Raw genomic sequence first — 15,523 nt, forward strand, 5'->3', positions numbered from 1 at the left:
TTTCTTGGAACTCTGTAGAACAGGCTGGCCTCGAACTCACAGAGACCTGACCCCCTCTGCCTCCTGAGTGCTGGGATTAAAAGTGTGTGCCACTGGCACCCGGATCGCTTGTACTGGTTTCTCAAGTGTACACATGGCTTGGTGACTTACATGTTTGGTCAGGTTTAATGTAGTTTAAAAGACATACATGTTAGGATCCCTGAAATTAACTAAAGGCTCATAAAGCATGTTTCTCCATGGAAGACTCGATCATCACTCTTACCCATGTATTCTGCTATGACAGCAGTTTATTGTCAATAAAAGCATTTGATTGATTTTTATGGAGATTATTTAACGACACAGATGCTCCTGATGAAACACACAAAACTATTTCTCTACTGTTATAAAGCAACACAGATGAAAGATTTACAATACTGTCTGCTACTGAAGGATTTTTATATACAGGAAGTACTAGATACAGGAATTGCACAGTAACTAAACAAATTGCTAATTTATACTATTGCTTAATAAGTTACATAATAATGGTATGTATGAAACTAAGGAATTATTAAGTTCTATACATCTAACTTCCAAGTTCAGAGTGTTGAGATTTTAAATACATCTTTCAAAGTTTATTTTCAAACTGCAATAAATTCAGAATATATTTGGCAAATACTGTCTTAGTACATCTTAGGAATATCTTTCAAACCGTTCTAATAAACAGAATTTCAGGAGTGTTCCTAATCTAATCAATTATGGCTAGTATGTAAATGGGTGAAAGATGCTTTTGGCGCTGAATGGCTTGAGAACTCAGAAATATTGATAGAATGTGCAGTTCAGTCATTCCAAACACTAACACAGAGAAAAAAGAAATTATTCCTTAGTGAAATAGTGCCCCAAATTATAATATAGTATTATATAGTATTATACTTAATGTATCACACACACACATTATATACACACACACACACACACACCTTTAAAAGTTAACAATTCATGCTAGAAATTCTTTTGCAAGTGCTACAGTAAATAAATGAATGACTGAGTGCATGTAACCTAGGGAAAGGGCTTTATTCTTAATTATCATAATTAATTTCTGGGCTGCTTGGTTAAGCTTAGTGATGGAATGAAATTGATTCTCTTTAATAATGAATAACTTTTATACTACACTGATCAGAAAGCACATTGGTATGTGTAAACAACAAAAATATGTTTAGTGAAAAGACAGATAATTGTAAAAGAAAGTAATTACATACATAACTCAGTGTGAGAAAATAAATAAATGAATAAAAGTGAATACAAGGATGGATGGATTAGCACAGAGCTATGCAAAAGTCTATTTGAACAGCTTTTATAGAATGTGATGTAACAAATTCAACAGGAAACCCTTCTGAACAAAGTGATTTTGGGACATGGGGGAAGACTGGTTCTTTCTTGCAGCTCAGGACATGAAGCTCAATACAGAGCCAAAGCTGTCTCTTCATTCACAGTCCTCTTCCTTCTGCCCCTAAGTGCTGAGATAACAGGTGTGTGATATCACTGACTGAGAAATGGATGCCCAATGCAGTAAATATGTCAGCCTTTTGAAAAAAAAAAAAGTGTGCATGAGGAATTTCTAACTCAGAAACATATTTGCAGAAAACCATAATACTCTATCAAATTGAACTACCGAAGGCACCAGACTAATGTAACTCTGGTTAAGTAGTTTTTGAAAACAAGAATGAGAAATGATTCCAGTTCATACAGGATATTATTAAAGAAAATTATTTTTAAAAAGTAAGCCATGACTTTGAGGATCTGGTTCAGTCACTATAGAGGCTATCACACAAGCATGAAAGAACTTACTGAAAATCCCTGTAAAAACATCAGTCACTGCTCAGAGGCTCCTGAGGACTGGAACTCTGTGCAGGGGAGCCCGTCCAGGCAAATGGATAGAACTAGAATGACCATCCTGAGTAACATAACCCAGTCACAAAAAGACAAACATGGTACTTACTCATATATTGATTTTAGACATAGAGCAAATGATCAACAGACTATAATCCACATTGCCAGAAAAGCTAAGAAAATAGAGGATCCTAAGACAGACAGATATTGTCCCCTGAGAAGAGGAAAGGGCCAAGATCTCTGGAGATAATTGGGAGCATGGGGGAAGGGGAGAGGAAGTTAAGAGAAAGAGAAGGGGAGAAGAGGAGGGGAGAGGATGACATGAAGGAGCAGGAAGATTGAGTCAGGGGACGAATCGAGGACAGCAAGAAAATAGATACCATAATAGATGGAGCCATTATAGGTTTAAAGTGAAGTCTGGCACTAGGGAAATGTCCAAAGATCTACAAGGATGACCCCAACTAACCATCTAAGCAATAGTGGAGAGGCTACTTAAATGCCCTTCTCAGATAATGAGATTGACGAATACCTTATATACCATCCTAGAGCCTTCATCCAGTGCTGATAGAAATAGAAGCAGACACCCACAACTAAACACTGATCCAAACTCCTGCAAGGCAGTTACAGAGAGGGAGGAGCGATGAGAAAAAGGGTCAAGACCAGGCTGGAGAAACCCACAGAAACATCTGACTGAAACAAGGCGGAGCTCATGGACCCCAGTCTGATAGCTGGGAAACCAGCATAGGACCGACCCAGACCCCCTGAATGTGGATGTTCATTAGGAGGACTAGGCAGTCTATGGGGCCTCTGGTAGTGGATCAGTATTTATCCCTAGTATACAAATTGACTTTGGGAGCCCATTCCACAAAGAGTGATACTCTCAGCCTAGACACTTGGGGAGGGTCTAGGCCCTGCTCCATACAATAGGACAGACTCTGGTGATCCCCCGTGGAAGGCTTCTCCCTCCATGGGGAGCAGCAAGGGGATGGGGTGGGGGTTAGGAGGGGGACAGGGGAGGAGGGGAGGGTGAGTGAACTGGGATTGACATGTAAAACATGTTTGATTCAAATTGAAATAAAAAACAATGTCAGCCCTGGTGTCCTGGGAAGGCTCAACTAAACTGGTCCCCAGGGTGACTGTCCCGCTGGCCTATTGGGCAAGGTCCATGTCACAGTGAATGACTTCTGAAATACAAGGTGTGTATCTCTTTAAGTATCGCTGAGACTGACCCTAGCCCTTCATGTCCAGGTATTCCCACCCATACGGGAACCCTTGAGCACGCGCACACGAGCGCGCGCGCACACACAGAGAGAGAGAGAGGGGGGTGCAGAAGGACAGAGGAAGGGAGACATGGAAGAAGAGCAAGAGAGATACAACAGTAACATGATGACTAATCCTGACCTAAACTGCAGGGACTGACAACTTTCGTCTTTGGGAAACAGTTTGGGAACTTCTCAAGAAGTTAAATATGGAGTTATCTTATGACCCAGAATTCCTACCACTATGTATGTAAACAGAGATTTGACAACATTAAGACAAAATTGAGTGCTTTTCCCAGCTTAGTTTTTAGCTCTGAGAAAACTGCTAACATATCCCTTTCTTTACACTAGAAAATTCTCATTTTTTTTTGCAGCCTACTATAGTTTTGTTAGTCTTAATATAGATCTCTATAATTTTCTGAATCCTTTTGTAACTATTAAAAGATAAATTGAGGAAGAAAAAAAAAGACCAAAACTCAGCAAGCCTATAAGCTCTCCGATATTCTTGAATGGCATCAAATGTTTACAAGATAGTGGTGTTGAGCATGAGCTTTTAAAAACTCCTAAAACAGAAAGCCAAACTCACTAACTTTTAAATTTGTATTTTATGTGTGTTTTGCTTTCATAAATATGCCCGGTGCCTGCAGAGGCCAGAAGAGGGCGATATGTCCCTTGGAACTGTAATTGCAGACAGTTGTGAGTCATCAGGTGAGTGATGGAATTGACCCCACTTCCTCTGAGTCAAGTGGGCAACCCCTATGGAGCCAGATAATGCAGCACACTCCTTTAATCTCAACCTTTTGCATTAGGAAGTATGGGACAAGCAGGTCTCTGTGAGTTCCAGGCAGCCAGGGCTATACAGAGACCATTTTGCAAGCAAAATAAAAGAACTCGAAGGAGCAAATGGAGAAAGGCACCCAGTGTTGACCTCTGTCCTCCACACGTATATACAGACACACATATATGTACACATGCATGCTCAGACACAGACACACAGGAATTTACAGCTTCCCTGAACCTCTTAAGTAAGAATATTTGCAACTTACGTATTGTCTTCCTTTTATGGTAAGTTCAATACAACAAGAAAAATTTGAGAAATCTAAGCAACCTACTCAAAATGTTAAGTTCTCCTTTGATATAACCTAAGATTTTTGTTGATATATCTTCTGTATATATGCACTTTTCTACATAACTCTAAATATAGACTTTGTGGGATGAGTTTCTAAGAGAAATGTCAGAAAATCCAAAGCTTCTAGGAAAAAAAAAAAAAAAAAAAAAAAAAAAAAGATCTCAAGCAAATTCTGAAAAAATCATGTTCTAGAAGTGAGTTGAGACTGTATACTATAAGCCCCTGCCTTGTCAACCTTGGACTAAATAGGACAACTCTGGGAGTATTTTTCACAATAATAATAAGTATTTAATGCAGTCATGCAAATCTTTTGTTTAAAATAACTGTAATTTTCTGACTTGCTCGAGTTTCATTTTATCAAGGGAAAACCTCCCAAACTGTTTATTGTGTAATTAAAGAACAGTGTGCTTGTGTGCATGCCCTTATGAGAGAATTTCCTACTCTCTGAAGAATTAGCCATTCTTTAAATAAGATTTTATGATAAAGTTCTTACTGTCCCATTCGAGACAAACCTTACTAATATAAGGGTTTCACCAAATAAAACCACACTTGTTCATCAACATAACCTTTAACATAATTTTACCAGTACCAGTGAAAATTTAATAGGAAGGACATTTTAAAAATTGTGACTCCTAAGCATAGCATCTTGATATTTATTATAATGCATATATACTACATAATATGAATTATAATGAACATAATATAGAAAATAATTTTATATATACATTTTAGAAGATATGTATCTACTGCTTTCATTTTTGGAGAGAAAACCTATTTTCAGAATAATGCCAAATTTTTTTATAAATTTTATTGAAATTAGAAATAATCTTATTTTATTTATCAATCCCAGTTCCCTCTCCCTTCCATCCTCCCATGGCCCCACCAACACTTCCCCCAATCCCATCCCCCACCACTTCCCAGGAAGAGTGAGGCCTTCCATGAGGGGTCCTTAAAATCTGCGAAGTCATTTAGGGTAGGGCCTAGGCTGTTCCCTGTGAATCTAGACTGAGAAAGTACACTCCCCCCCCCCCACCATGGGAAATGGGCTCTTGAAGTCCATTCCTGCATTATGGATACATCCTGGCTCTACTGCCAGAGGCCACATAAATTGCCTACTCCTCCTAACTGACACCCATGTTCAGGGGGGCCTGGTTTGGTCCTATGTTAGTTCCCAGCTGTCAGACTGGGGTTCATGAGTTCCCACTTGCTCAGGTCAGCTGTTTCTGCGGGTTTTCCCAGCATGGTCTTGACCCCTTTGCTCATCACTCCTCCCTCTCTGCAACTGGATTCCAGGAGTTTGGCTCAGGGCTTGCTGTGGGTGTCTGCTTCTGCTTCAATCAGCTACTGTTTGAAGTTTCCAGGACAGCATTTAAGTAGTCATCATTCTCGTTATAGGGGAAGGTCATTTAAGGTAGCCTCTTCACTATTGTTTAGATTCCTATTTCGGGTCATCCTTGTGGATCCTCTGAACAATTCCCTAGTGCCGGGTTTCTCTTTAAACCTACAATGGCTCCCTCTATCGATGCGTCTCTTTTCTTGCTGTCCTCTATTCATCTCCCCACTCAATCTTCCTGATCCCTCATGTTCTCCTCCTCCTCCTCTCCCTTCCTCTTCCTCTTAACCTTAACCCTTCCCCCATGCTCTCAATTTGTTCATGGGCTCTTGTCTGTTTCCCCTTCACCAGCGGACTGTGTATGTTTCTCTGAAGATCCCCCTTGTTCTTAGATTCTCTGGCTTCTCCTACAATCTCTCTATGTCTAATATCTGTATTTGAGTAAGTACATAGTTTGTCTTTCTGTGACTGGATTACCTCACTTGGGATGACTTCTTCTAGTTCCTGCAAATTTCAAGATTCCGTTGTTTTTGTTTGTTTGTTTGTTTGTTTTGTTTTGTTTTCCCCGCTGAGTAGTACTCCACTGTATAAATGTACCACATTTTCTGTATCCATTCTTTGGTTGAGGGGCATCTAGGTTGCTTCAGGGTTCTGGCTATAACAAATAATGCTGCTATGAACATAGTTGGACAGATATCCTTGTTGTACGAATATACATCTTTTGTGTATATGCCTATTTGTGGAATTGCTGGATCTTATGGTAGACTGATTCTCATTTTCCTGAGGAACTGCCATACTGATTTCCAAAGTGGCTGTACAAGTTTGCACTGCCACCAGCAGTGGAGGAGTGTTCGTTCCCCTTCCTCCACATCCTCTCCAGCATAAACTGTCATTGGTGTTTTTGATTTTAGCCATTCTGAAAGGAGTGAGACGGTATCTCAGAATTGTTGTGATTTGCATTTACCTGATGGCTAAAGATGTTGAGCAATTTCCTAAGTGTCTTTCACTATTGAGAATTTTGTTCAGTTCTGTAACCCACTTTTTAATCTTCTAAAATTTATACATAAAATCATTTTCATATTATGTTCATTATAATTCATTTTATAGCCAGTTGTGGCAGTGCCATTTTTTTAATAAAATATTCCTAACATAAAGCCTGAAACATCTTTTAAAACACTGGATAAACTAGACATGAACAAGTTCATTTTGTTCACTGCATTATTACTCCAATGTGTCTTACTAGAAGAATACTGATGGAAGTTTATAGGAAATCACAGAGGAATTAAATTTAGAGGATTCTTCTCTCTGCTTCACCAGCAGAAAGTCTGAGTATCAAAGGGGTGATCTGGATTCTACCCTCTGACCCAAAATGGAGTAAAACAGAAATAAAATAGACTCTGGAAAAGTTTTACAATATCCCTATATTTTAGTCTTGGACAAAATAAAATGCATACTATTAGATTTGCTAATGAAATATTCATGTGTACAAAATCATTTTCTGTTATAAACTGTTTGATGATGCCCACATCAAAGTCATTCTTTATTGCAGCTCTTTCTTTTAAACAAGTCACAGCTTTCCAAGTCATTATTAGGTGTGACTTAGGCTAAGGATAATGTTTTGAAACAATAGTTCAAATATTTCTGGGATAAAATTATAATTAACTTTTTGCTGGATTTGATTAAGAAAGTATACATACATGCATATTAGACAGCTTTCGGTTTTCTCTAATCTTTTAATCACATTTTAACCAATTTATTAGATCAAATAGAATTCAGCATTATCATGCTGATGAAGTCTGGGTTTGGGAAAGTTTTATTCATTCTTTTACCTATTCTCTCTGACTCTCTCTGTCCTTGTTTCTCTGTTTATGTCTATCTGTGTCTCTGTCTCTCTCTGTCTCTTTCCCCCTGCCAACTGCCAAAATAAACATACTCCAGAGAATAATGAAAGTACTGGAGACTAAACACCAGTTCAATACTCAGTCATCCTGGGACATGAGAGATAGTCTAGTGGCTCTCTTAGCTTTCTGCTCCTACACAGACTAGAGCTCAGCCTCCAGCACTCTCATTAAGCAGCTCACAAATGTCTATAAATCCTGATAGGAATCTGATGCTCTTTTCTGGCTTTATTTGTCTCCCATGCACATATGTGCATGCATGCATGCATACATACACACACATACACCACAAAATTAAACAAATCTTTAAAAGATACTCAGTTATTCTCTTAACATGCCTGAGGACAAATTCTGGTATAAATTTCCTTAGACTGGAACATTGATTCACTGAAGTCCCTCATGGGCTAAAAAGTGTTCAGAGAAATGTTGATCAAGTAGTTTAAACACAAGATAATTCATGCGTACTTTCCAATCTAAGTGAGTGAAACAATTTAAAGTCAGTGTATTTTCCAGTGTTTCCATTGCAACCACAAAGTCTGCCTGGATTATCATATGCAGGCAACAATCACAAGAAACACAGCAAATCCAAAACAACATACCATCCATCATGGGAAGATGGCCAAATATTTGATGCTTCTGGCCAGGCATGCAAGTGTAGCTGGTCTTACATCAAGTAGGAACAACATTACCATTATAAACTTACCCTTTTATTCTCTGATGTTAACTCATTTCAAAAATCATCCTATGTATGTATTATCATCCAATTATTTTGTTTAATGAGATGTATGTATCATTCATTAAAGCAGTGATCCCACACACTAATAACAGAAGCAAAACATTTAGGGAAAATCTACTAAGCTGCATAAATGTTCAACCTTGTTTCTTTTGCACAGAAAAAAGGATGGCCAGAAGTGTGCATGAAGTTTGAAACCACAGATTAATGTTCTGTTAAATGTCAAGCTTGTTCGTCATGTACTGCAGTATATAAGCTAAATTTGAAAGATATTAACAAAGGCAGCTGAAATGGTATGTTTAATCCAAAATATTCACCGCCTCATTGTCACTTGGGGAAATTAACGAGGCCTGAGGAAGTTACATTTTCCAACAGAGGAAGTGTGCGGGAGACAGAGAAGAGATGCTGACAGAAGATGCCACTTGAACCCCACTTTCCAAACACAAAGAGCCTTTGTGGTTTCTTGTGCTATGCACAAGATGGAGGAAAGGGGCAAAACGTTCAGCATGGCAATTCTTAGTTCCATAGGAAAGCAACATCGTAAAAAAATAGGGTACAGAACTGAAGAAAGAATTCTCAATAGATGAAATCAAAAAGGCTGAAAGACACTTCAGGATTTATACTTTTTGAACTTTATCTCTTGTGTGTCCCGTCTGTGTACCTTGTAACATTCTGCAGTGAAGTTTCAAATCACCTGCCTTCATACCTAAGAGGTATTCAGAAGTGAAAGCCTATTAGAGTTCACTGTTCATGAAACAAAATAATCACCAAAAAATCCTAAAGCTAAGGATGACAAGCTGGTAATGACATCAAAACATCAGTATTTCCATGAATGCAGTCTTCCCCAAATTTTATATACAAATGTAAAATTCTGTTCAGTGTCAATCTCAGGACAACTAGGGATGAGCTCTTCCAATTATAAACTTGCATGGTGAAATACTATGGTTAACAGAATTACATGCAACTGTCACTTAATCGAGTTCACAAAAATACAGTATATCAAATCATAGAAAAGAAAGCATGGATTCTAACCACTTTGTCCTCCTTTGGGAAAGCATCCAGTGAAGCAGAGCAGGGAGAGAAGATAGAAACAAGAATGAGTCACGGATTAATTAAGTCATCTCTATACAACAAATACATTTCTTCAAAGTGTTAAAACACATAAAGTCCATACTGGCTGCAAGACCCGAGCCCACTCTCCTGAGTTTTACACTTTATACTAGATCTACATTTAAAGTAGCCTTTGGTATCAGGCGTCCTGACACATATCTGCAATCCTAGCACTCAGGGGGCTAGGGCAGAAAGATCCCAAAATTGGGATCGATCAATAAATAGCAAGATGCTTGAGGGACTAAGCAGTATCTCAAAAGCAAAAACAAAGGAAATCTTCAGACAGACAGAAATATCAATTCTCCACATGCTGCCTCTATTATTGAGAGTGTTTTATTAAACACATAGAATGATACTAAAATTTTATTAAATTACAGTGAAAATGGTTAGCAACAAAAATTTTTAAAAAGTATCTAATGAAAAGTGTCAATGATAAAAATGGAAGGAATTCAAGTATTTTAGACATGACTTATTCCTTAACAGTAAAAACAGATTTATTTGTGCATATTTTTCTTTTTTCAGTCTTTGGTTTTTGGAGACAGGGTTTCTCTGTGGCTTTGGAGGCTGTCCTGGAACTAGCTCTAGACCAGAATGGCCTCGAACTCACTGAGATCTGCCTGCCTCTGCCTCTTGAGTGCTGGGTTCAAAGGCGTGTGCCACCACCCAGCTGTATTTCGATATTTTATCTATCATAAGAGAAAATAGGTTTATACACTATTTTGTTGTTACACAAAAGGCAAATTTTTAAGTGGGTCCTTCTTTAAATATCTTTTCAAGTTGGGGTTATTTTAGTATAAGACGGAAGAACTAAAACAGGCATTAGCATCTGCTTCAAAGAATAAAGGCACTTCCTAGCTTAGTTTTCTTTAAACAACCTAAATTTGACCCTAACAACTTCTATATACCAGCAGTCAACTGTGGGACAGTTGGCGTGCTTCAACCCTATAATGGGCAGTTAACAGCTTCAGCAGCTGTGGGTACCCAGCCAGCACTAAGCCCTGGCTGATATACTCTAACTGCCACTGCCACCAGCAACTTTCAGAGTATTAGGTATTGCAATCAACTCCATGACCCACCCACAAAAATCCATCGCAAAGGACGTACTTACGAAACTAAAATTGGATGAGGGGTTAACAAATACATCTTGTGGGCTCTCTACATGTGACATTGGTTTAAATTCTTTTTTTATTTCATTCTCATAACAACCATAAAAGAAAAACACTACTCTTTGTTTCATAGTTAAGGAATGCTTATTTAGGGACAACACTGATCATACATTAAATTATAAAACATGCTGATTATATTCAATGTCTTAATTACCCTGAAAGAGATTCTAGAATACCCCACTAAGATTCAGATGACCAACTAATGCATGCATGGTCAACTGAGAAACTTCCTCTCAATCTTAATAGATTTTTCCTAATTAGAAGAATTTCTAGAGTGGTTAGAGTTTTAATGGTTTAAATTTTGTATCACATTCTTCACATGGCTAAACAACATGATAACTTGGACTAAATACTAGGAAAATTTTAAGGCAGTGATCACCATAATTGTTCAATACTATACCATAGATCCCAACCAAAAAATTAATTTGTATATTTTCTACAAATAATTTGACTGTACTAACACAGGCAATGTTAGAAAAATATAACACTCAAATGTATTCTAGAGTAAATAATTGCTACTATGGGTCCTGAATTTCACAAAGTGTAAAGTTGGGTTCTGTTATACAAGATTTTTTTTTATTTAAAATCTTAAAGCACAAAATATTTGTACTAACTTAAAACTAGGGTACAACAAAATACCATGGTCTCATTTCAGCAAAATTAGAAAATTTCTTTGGGTTGGAATACATCATAACTCTAGCATTTAAAAATGGCTTGTAAGTTCCTTAAATGACTGGACACTTCTCATGAGATAAATGGGACAGTAATCCTTTGGCTTGCTAGTAAATCTGAAATTACTATCATGGGAGCTAACCACTGTCTAATATATTATAGAAAATTTCAAGGATTCTGTAATCCTCAGTGGTACTAAGTTTACATTTACTTCAAAACAAACAAACAAAAACACATATGCTTTAGACAGGTCTTCTTTTGGCTTGAAGTTGGAATCATCTATAAAGCTCCCCACCTGCCAACACTTACTCAGTGTTATGCTCATCTTTACTCCACTGTTTCTGCATCTTATAAAAACACAAACCACGGAAGGATATATTCCTGTGCATATTACACGCATGCTTTAGTCTCTGATCACCCAAGTGCTTACATGCTTGCAATTGTGGTGGCTTTTTTCAGAGCTTGGGCACCTGGAGTGTTCACAGGGTACTCACATTGTTCGATCGGAGGGACACTCGGCCTCCACAGCGTGCACAGAACTTGGTGCGACAATAGGAGCAAAGATGGCCACATCCATCAGCGAACTTTGTCTTGTGACAGATTCCACAAGTCGGGGCATCATCTTTGTGCTCGCCCTGGTAACGCCGCGCTTCCTCTCCGATTTTTCTCACTTGCTCCTTATAGCTTTCAAACTGTTGATGCAATCTCCTGGGCAAAAGAGACGAGAGAATAAACTAAGTAAATGAAGGAAGACTGAACACTCGACAATTTTTTTTCTAAAAACAAAACAAAGTTGAGCTGTTTGAAGAAAACATGCAAACCTATTTTCCCCACCAAACTAAAAGCATAACAAGTCTATCCTGGTGTATACATACCGCGACCTTCCTTGATCTCAATCTAGAGCTCCTACTTACCACTTGGGTGTGCATCAACCATGGCTCCTAAAGCAAGCCCTTCCCCATAAAAATGCTTACAGTAAGAGCCAAATCCCTCAATCCATTAGTTTAAGTCCTTCTATCTTAAACTGCTATAAACAGATGTATTGGAACAAAACTCGCCAACCTGTAGCAAGTCTCTCCTATTGAGGATTTCTCCATGCTGTAAATGAGAACCACTAAGTCTAGTCAATGATCTTGGGCCATTTCACCAGGAGGAAATCCTGGGAAATAGCTGGTAAAATTCATCTGTGTGTCTGAGCTAGTGGGATGGACACGAGTGTCCCCTAAAACACAGAATGCACACATGACGTTGTTAATTCTAGCAGTTGATGCTACGCTGCACTTAAGATGACTGTGAGAGCTGCACTCCCCAGACGTAGAAAGTGGTCAGCCAGGGTCCTGTTCAGTGGTGCTTCTGACTTGGGATTTGGTTATGTTATGTGTTTCTTTTTAGCCTCTAACAACTCTTTATGCAGAACTCAAGTCACAACTTTCTCCTTTGGCAACTGGTACTTTTTCTATTTAATACACACGTAAAGCAAATGTGTGTAAACACCCATACAATACAGTTGAGTACTATGGTAACACCATTTCCAGCGGAAATCCAGAGAATTTCACTTTCTAAAAGGATAATGCATGTGATATTTCATTTAATGAATTCACAAATGCCTCATCAGTTCATTGATGGATTGTTTGATACAATGACTCTTTTATACTCTACTATCAACATAAGTTCAAGTTAGTAAGAAACAACCAGGGATGACTATTGTTTCAAAAGATGTGTACAAAACAGCACTGGGAATCTTACACCTTCTTTTAAACGAAATGATTGTGGGTTAGTGAAGAAAAGAAGTAACCCCAATCAAATACAAAGAAATAAACTCGGAGCATTAGGACAATCAAGAATAGACACTTATGTAGCCCCTAAATCAGCTCTTTACTGTTGGGGCCACTAATGAATGCAAAATGAATAATTTTCTTATAAATTTATTCTGTATATAGAGTGTGATATAGTATGGATGTCAGTAAACTTTTCAGTAAAAGGTCAGATAGTAAATATTATAGTATTTATGAGTCATATAGTATTTGTTGTAACTGCTTCATGCCCACTGTTCTGACAGAAAAGTAGCCATAGATAGATAGAATGTAAATGATTAAGTGTAAATACATCCTAATGTAATTTTATTTATGAAAAGAGAGTCAGCAGGCTACAGTTTGCTAATAGCCAAGTCTCTCAAGTCTTCATTTAGAATTTGATTTAAGCTATAATGGTTTCCAAACCAAGTCCTCTTGGCATTTTAAAATTTAAACATGGAAATTCTATATATTTTATTAAGTCCAATCCAAAGGACCTCTATCTCAGGATTTTAGCTTATGGCTCTGTTTTTAGTATGTGTATGTGTGGTTCTCAAGACTGAAGCCAAGGTCTTGTGCATACTAAGCACACACTCTACAAATGAAACACACATCCAGCCCTCAAGGGAAATTTTTGTATAATATGTTACCTATGAGGCTTTGGCCAGTTAGATAACACCCTTTTCTACAACAATATAGTGGAGTTCTATGTGTGCACTCGTAAGTCAGTTCATATTAATTAATAATGCATTTCTATATACAATTCCTGTCTTCAAATAGTAAATATAAGAGATGTACAATTTGGCAAATAATGAAGCAAATACCTTCCTGATACTAGCCATTATGCATTTTATATGCATGTGTATACATAATTAAATATAGTTACCATTTTCTGAGGGGAAACACATGTAATTTACAAGTGAATTCATATTGAATACTAAATATCTGAAAGAAAAAACCCTCACCTTCTCCCATAAAATCATAAAAGTACTGACAAAAATGCTTTTAACATAACTTGAAATTTATGTTGGAGCAGGACATAAAGTGTGGAAATTCCACAAAGAATAAAATTAAATTAAAAACAATATTTGATGAGGTAATGTAACTCCGATGCAGACATCTGTCTAGGAATGGGCACTACAGCTCTGTGACCAACAACTTCATTATTAATTGTTATACAATTTAGTTAGGCAGCCAACATATACCCTTGAAAAGAAATGAATGATAGCCAACTCAGTGGTGGAAAAATATGAAATTCGAAAAATGTCACTGCAAAAGGTGTAATTTAAAAATGAAAATATGAAACTACAGAGAAAGAATGGTTAGTAACTGTAGTAGGAGATGACAGAGAGAATGAACTCATTAAGAATCATAAGTAGAATTCAGTGTAGCATGAGTATTAGACAAAGATGTCCTTGTCAGAATTGTTAAAATTATAGTTAAATGAGGCTTAGAAAAAATAGACTCAAGATAGACTGAAACATAGCATGACTTGTGATTTCTAATGAGGCGGGTTATTTCCATTAAACATTAACACAGACTTTTATTTTTTCAAGACAGTGTTTCTCTGTGTGGCTTTGTAGATCAGGCTCTCCTCAAACTCACAGAGGCCCGCCTGCCTCTGCCTCCCAAGTGCTGGGAGTAAAGGTGTGCAGGGCCACCACCTGGCTCGGACAGAATGTTTGAAATAACATGGAAAATGATATTTCAGAGGAAACAGTGAAAATGCAAAAGAGAATAAATAAAATACAGTATAATATTTAAATCAAAATCCATTTCTAAGCCAGGCCAAGGGGTTCACATTTGTACTCACTGTACTTTGAAGGCTGAAGCGTGAAGACTGAGTTTTAGGCCAGTCTCTGTTATGAGGAAAGACCTTGTCTCAATAAAACAACCAAACACACACATACACACACACATGCACTCACACACAGGCATAAACATGCACATGCACACACACATACACACACACACACACAAGCAAACACATACACACCTAGTGACAATAAAAATATACTATTTTGCAAAGTATGAATTTAATATTTTGAACTTAAACAAATAAAGTACAAAGAATAGAAGAATTCGTCTTGACATTTTACACCTTTTCTTATAACTGACAAGTAGATAAAAATGCATCATGATAGAGAATATTTTAAGATAATTGTAAAATTTAGCCTATTGGACAAATATATACAGGCACCTATAAATGTGATATGTGTGCCCATGGGTTGCCTTACATAGATGGGTGTGTAAATTTCTCTACCAAGGACATTAAACCAGCTGTCTAAGACTGATGTTGGGTCTCCCTCTGTTTTCCCCCTGTCACATTGTTTAAATTCATATACAAAGCTTCTCAAAGTAACTCAAAAGTTCTCGACCTCAAGAGTATTCGAGATAATTTGTTTAATGCCGAGGGGGCAATTAGTTCCTGATATTTGTTCTCTTGCTCTTTCTGTGTACATACATGTGTTGTGTTTGTGTGTGTGTGCCTCACACGAAAGAGGCAAAGATGCTTTGCAGCTCATCAAATATCACTGCATAGCAAATGAACTCATTGCAGAGGC

At 37.6% G+C, this 15,523-nt stretch overlaps 1 protein-coding gene across 1 annotated transcript in view; it reads right to left on the bottom strand.

Annotated features, from left to right (window-relative positions):
* Window positions 1–15,523, bottom strand: part of Rims1 (regulating synaptic membrane exocytosis 1) — a 419,282-nt gene that overhangs the window by 210,588 nt on the left and 193,171 nt on the right. Inside the window, exons 4-5 of the mRNA XM_051204313.1 lie at window positions 11,661–11,874; window positions 9,251–9,262 (exon numbers count right to left, since the gene is read on the bottom strand). Coding sequence (XP_051060270.1) covers window positions 9,251–9,262; window positions 11,661–11,874 — 226 coding nt within the window. The remainder of the gene's footprint in view (window positions 1–9,250; window positions 9,263–11,660; window positions 11,875–15,523) is intronic.

The sequence above is a fragment of the Phodopus roborovskii genome, unplaced genomic scaffold, assembly GCF_943737965.1.
Source record: "Phodopus roborovskii unplaced genomic scaffold, PHOROB, whole genome shotgun sequence".
Taxonomy (NCBI): Eukaryota; Metazoa; Chordata; class Mammalia; order Rodentia; family Cricetidae; genus Phodopus; species Phodopus roborovskii.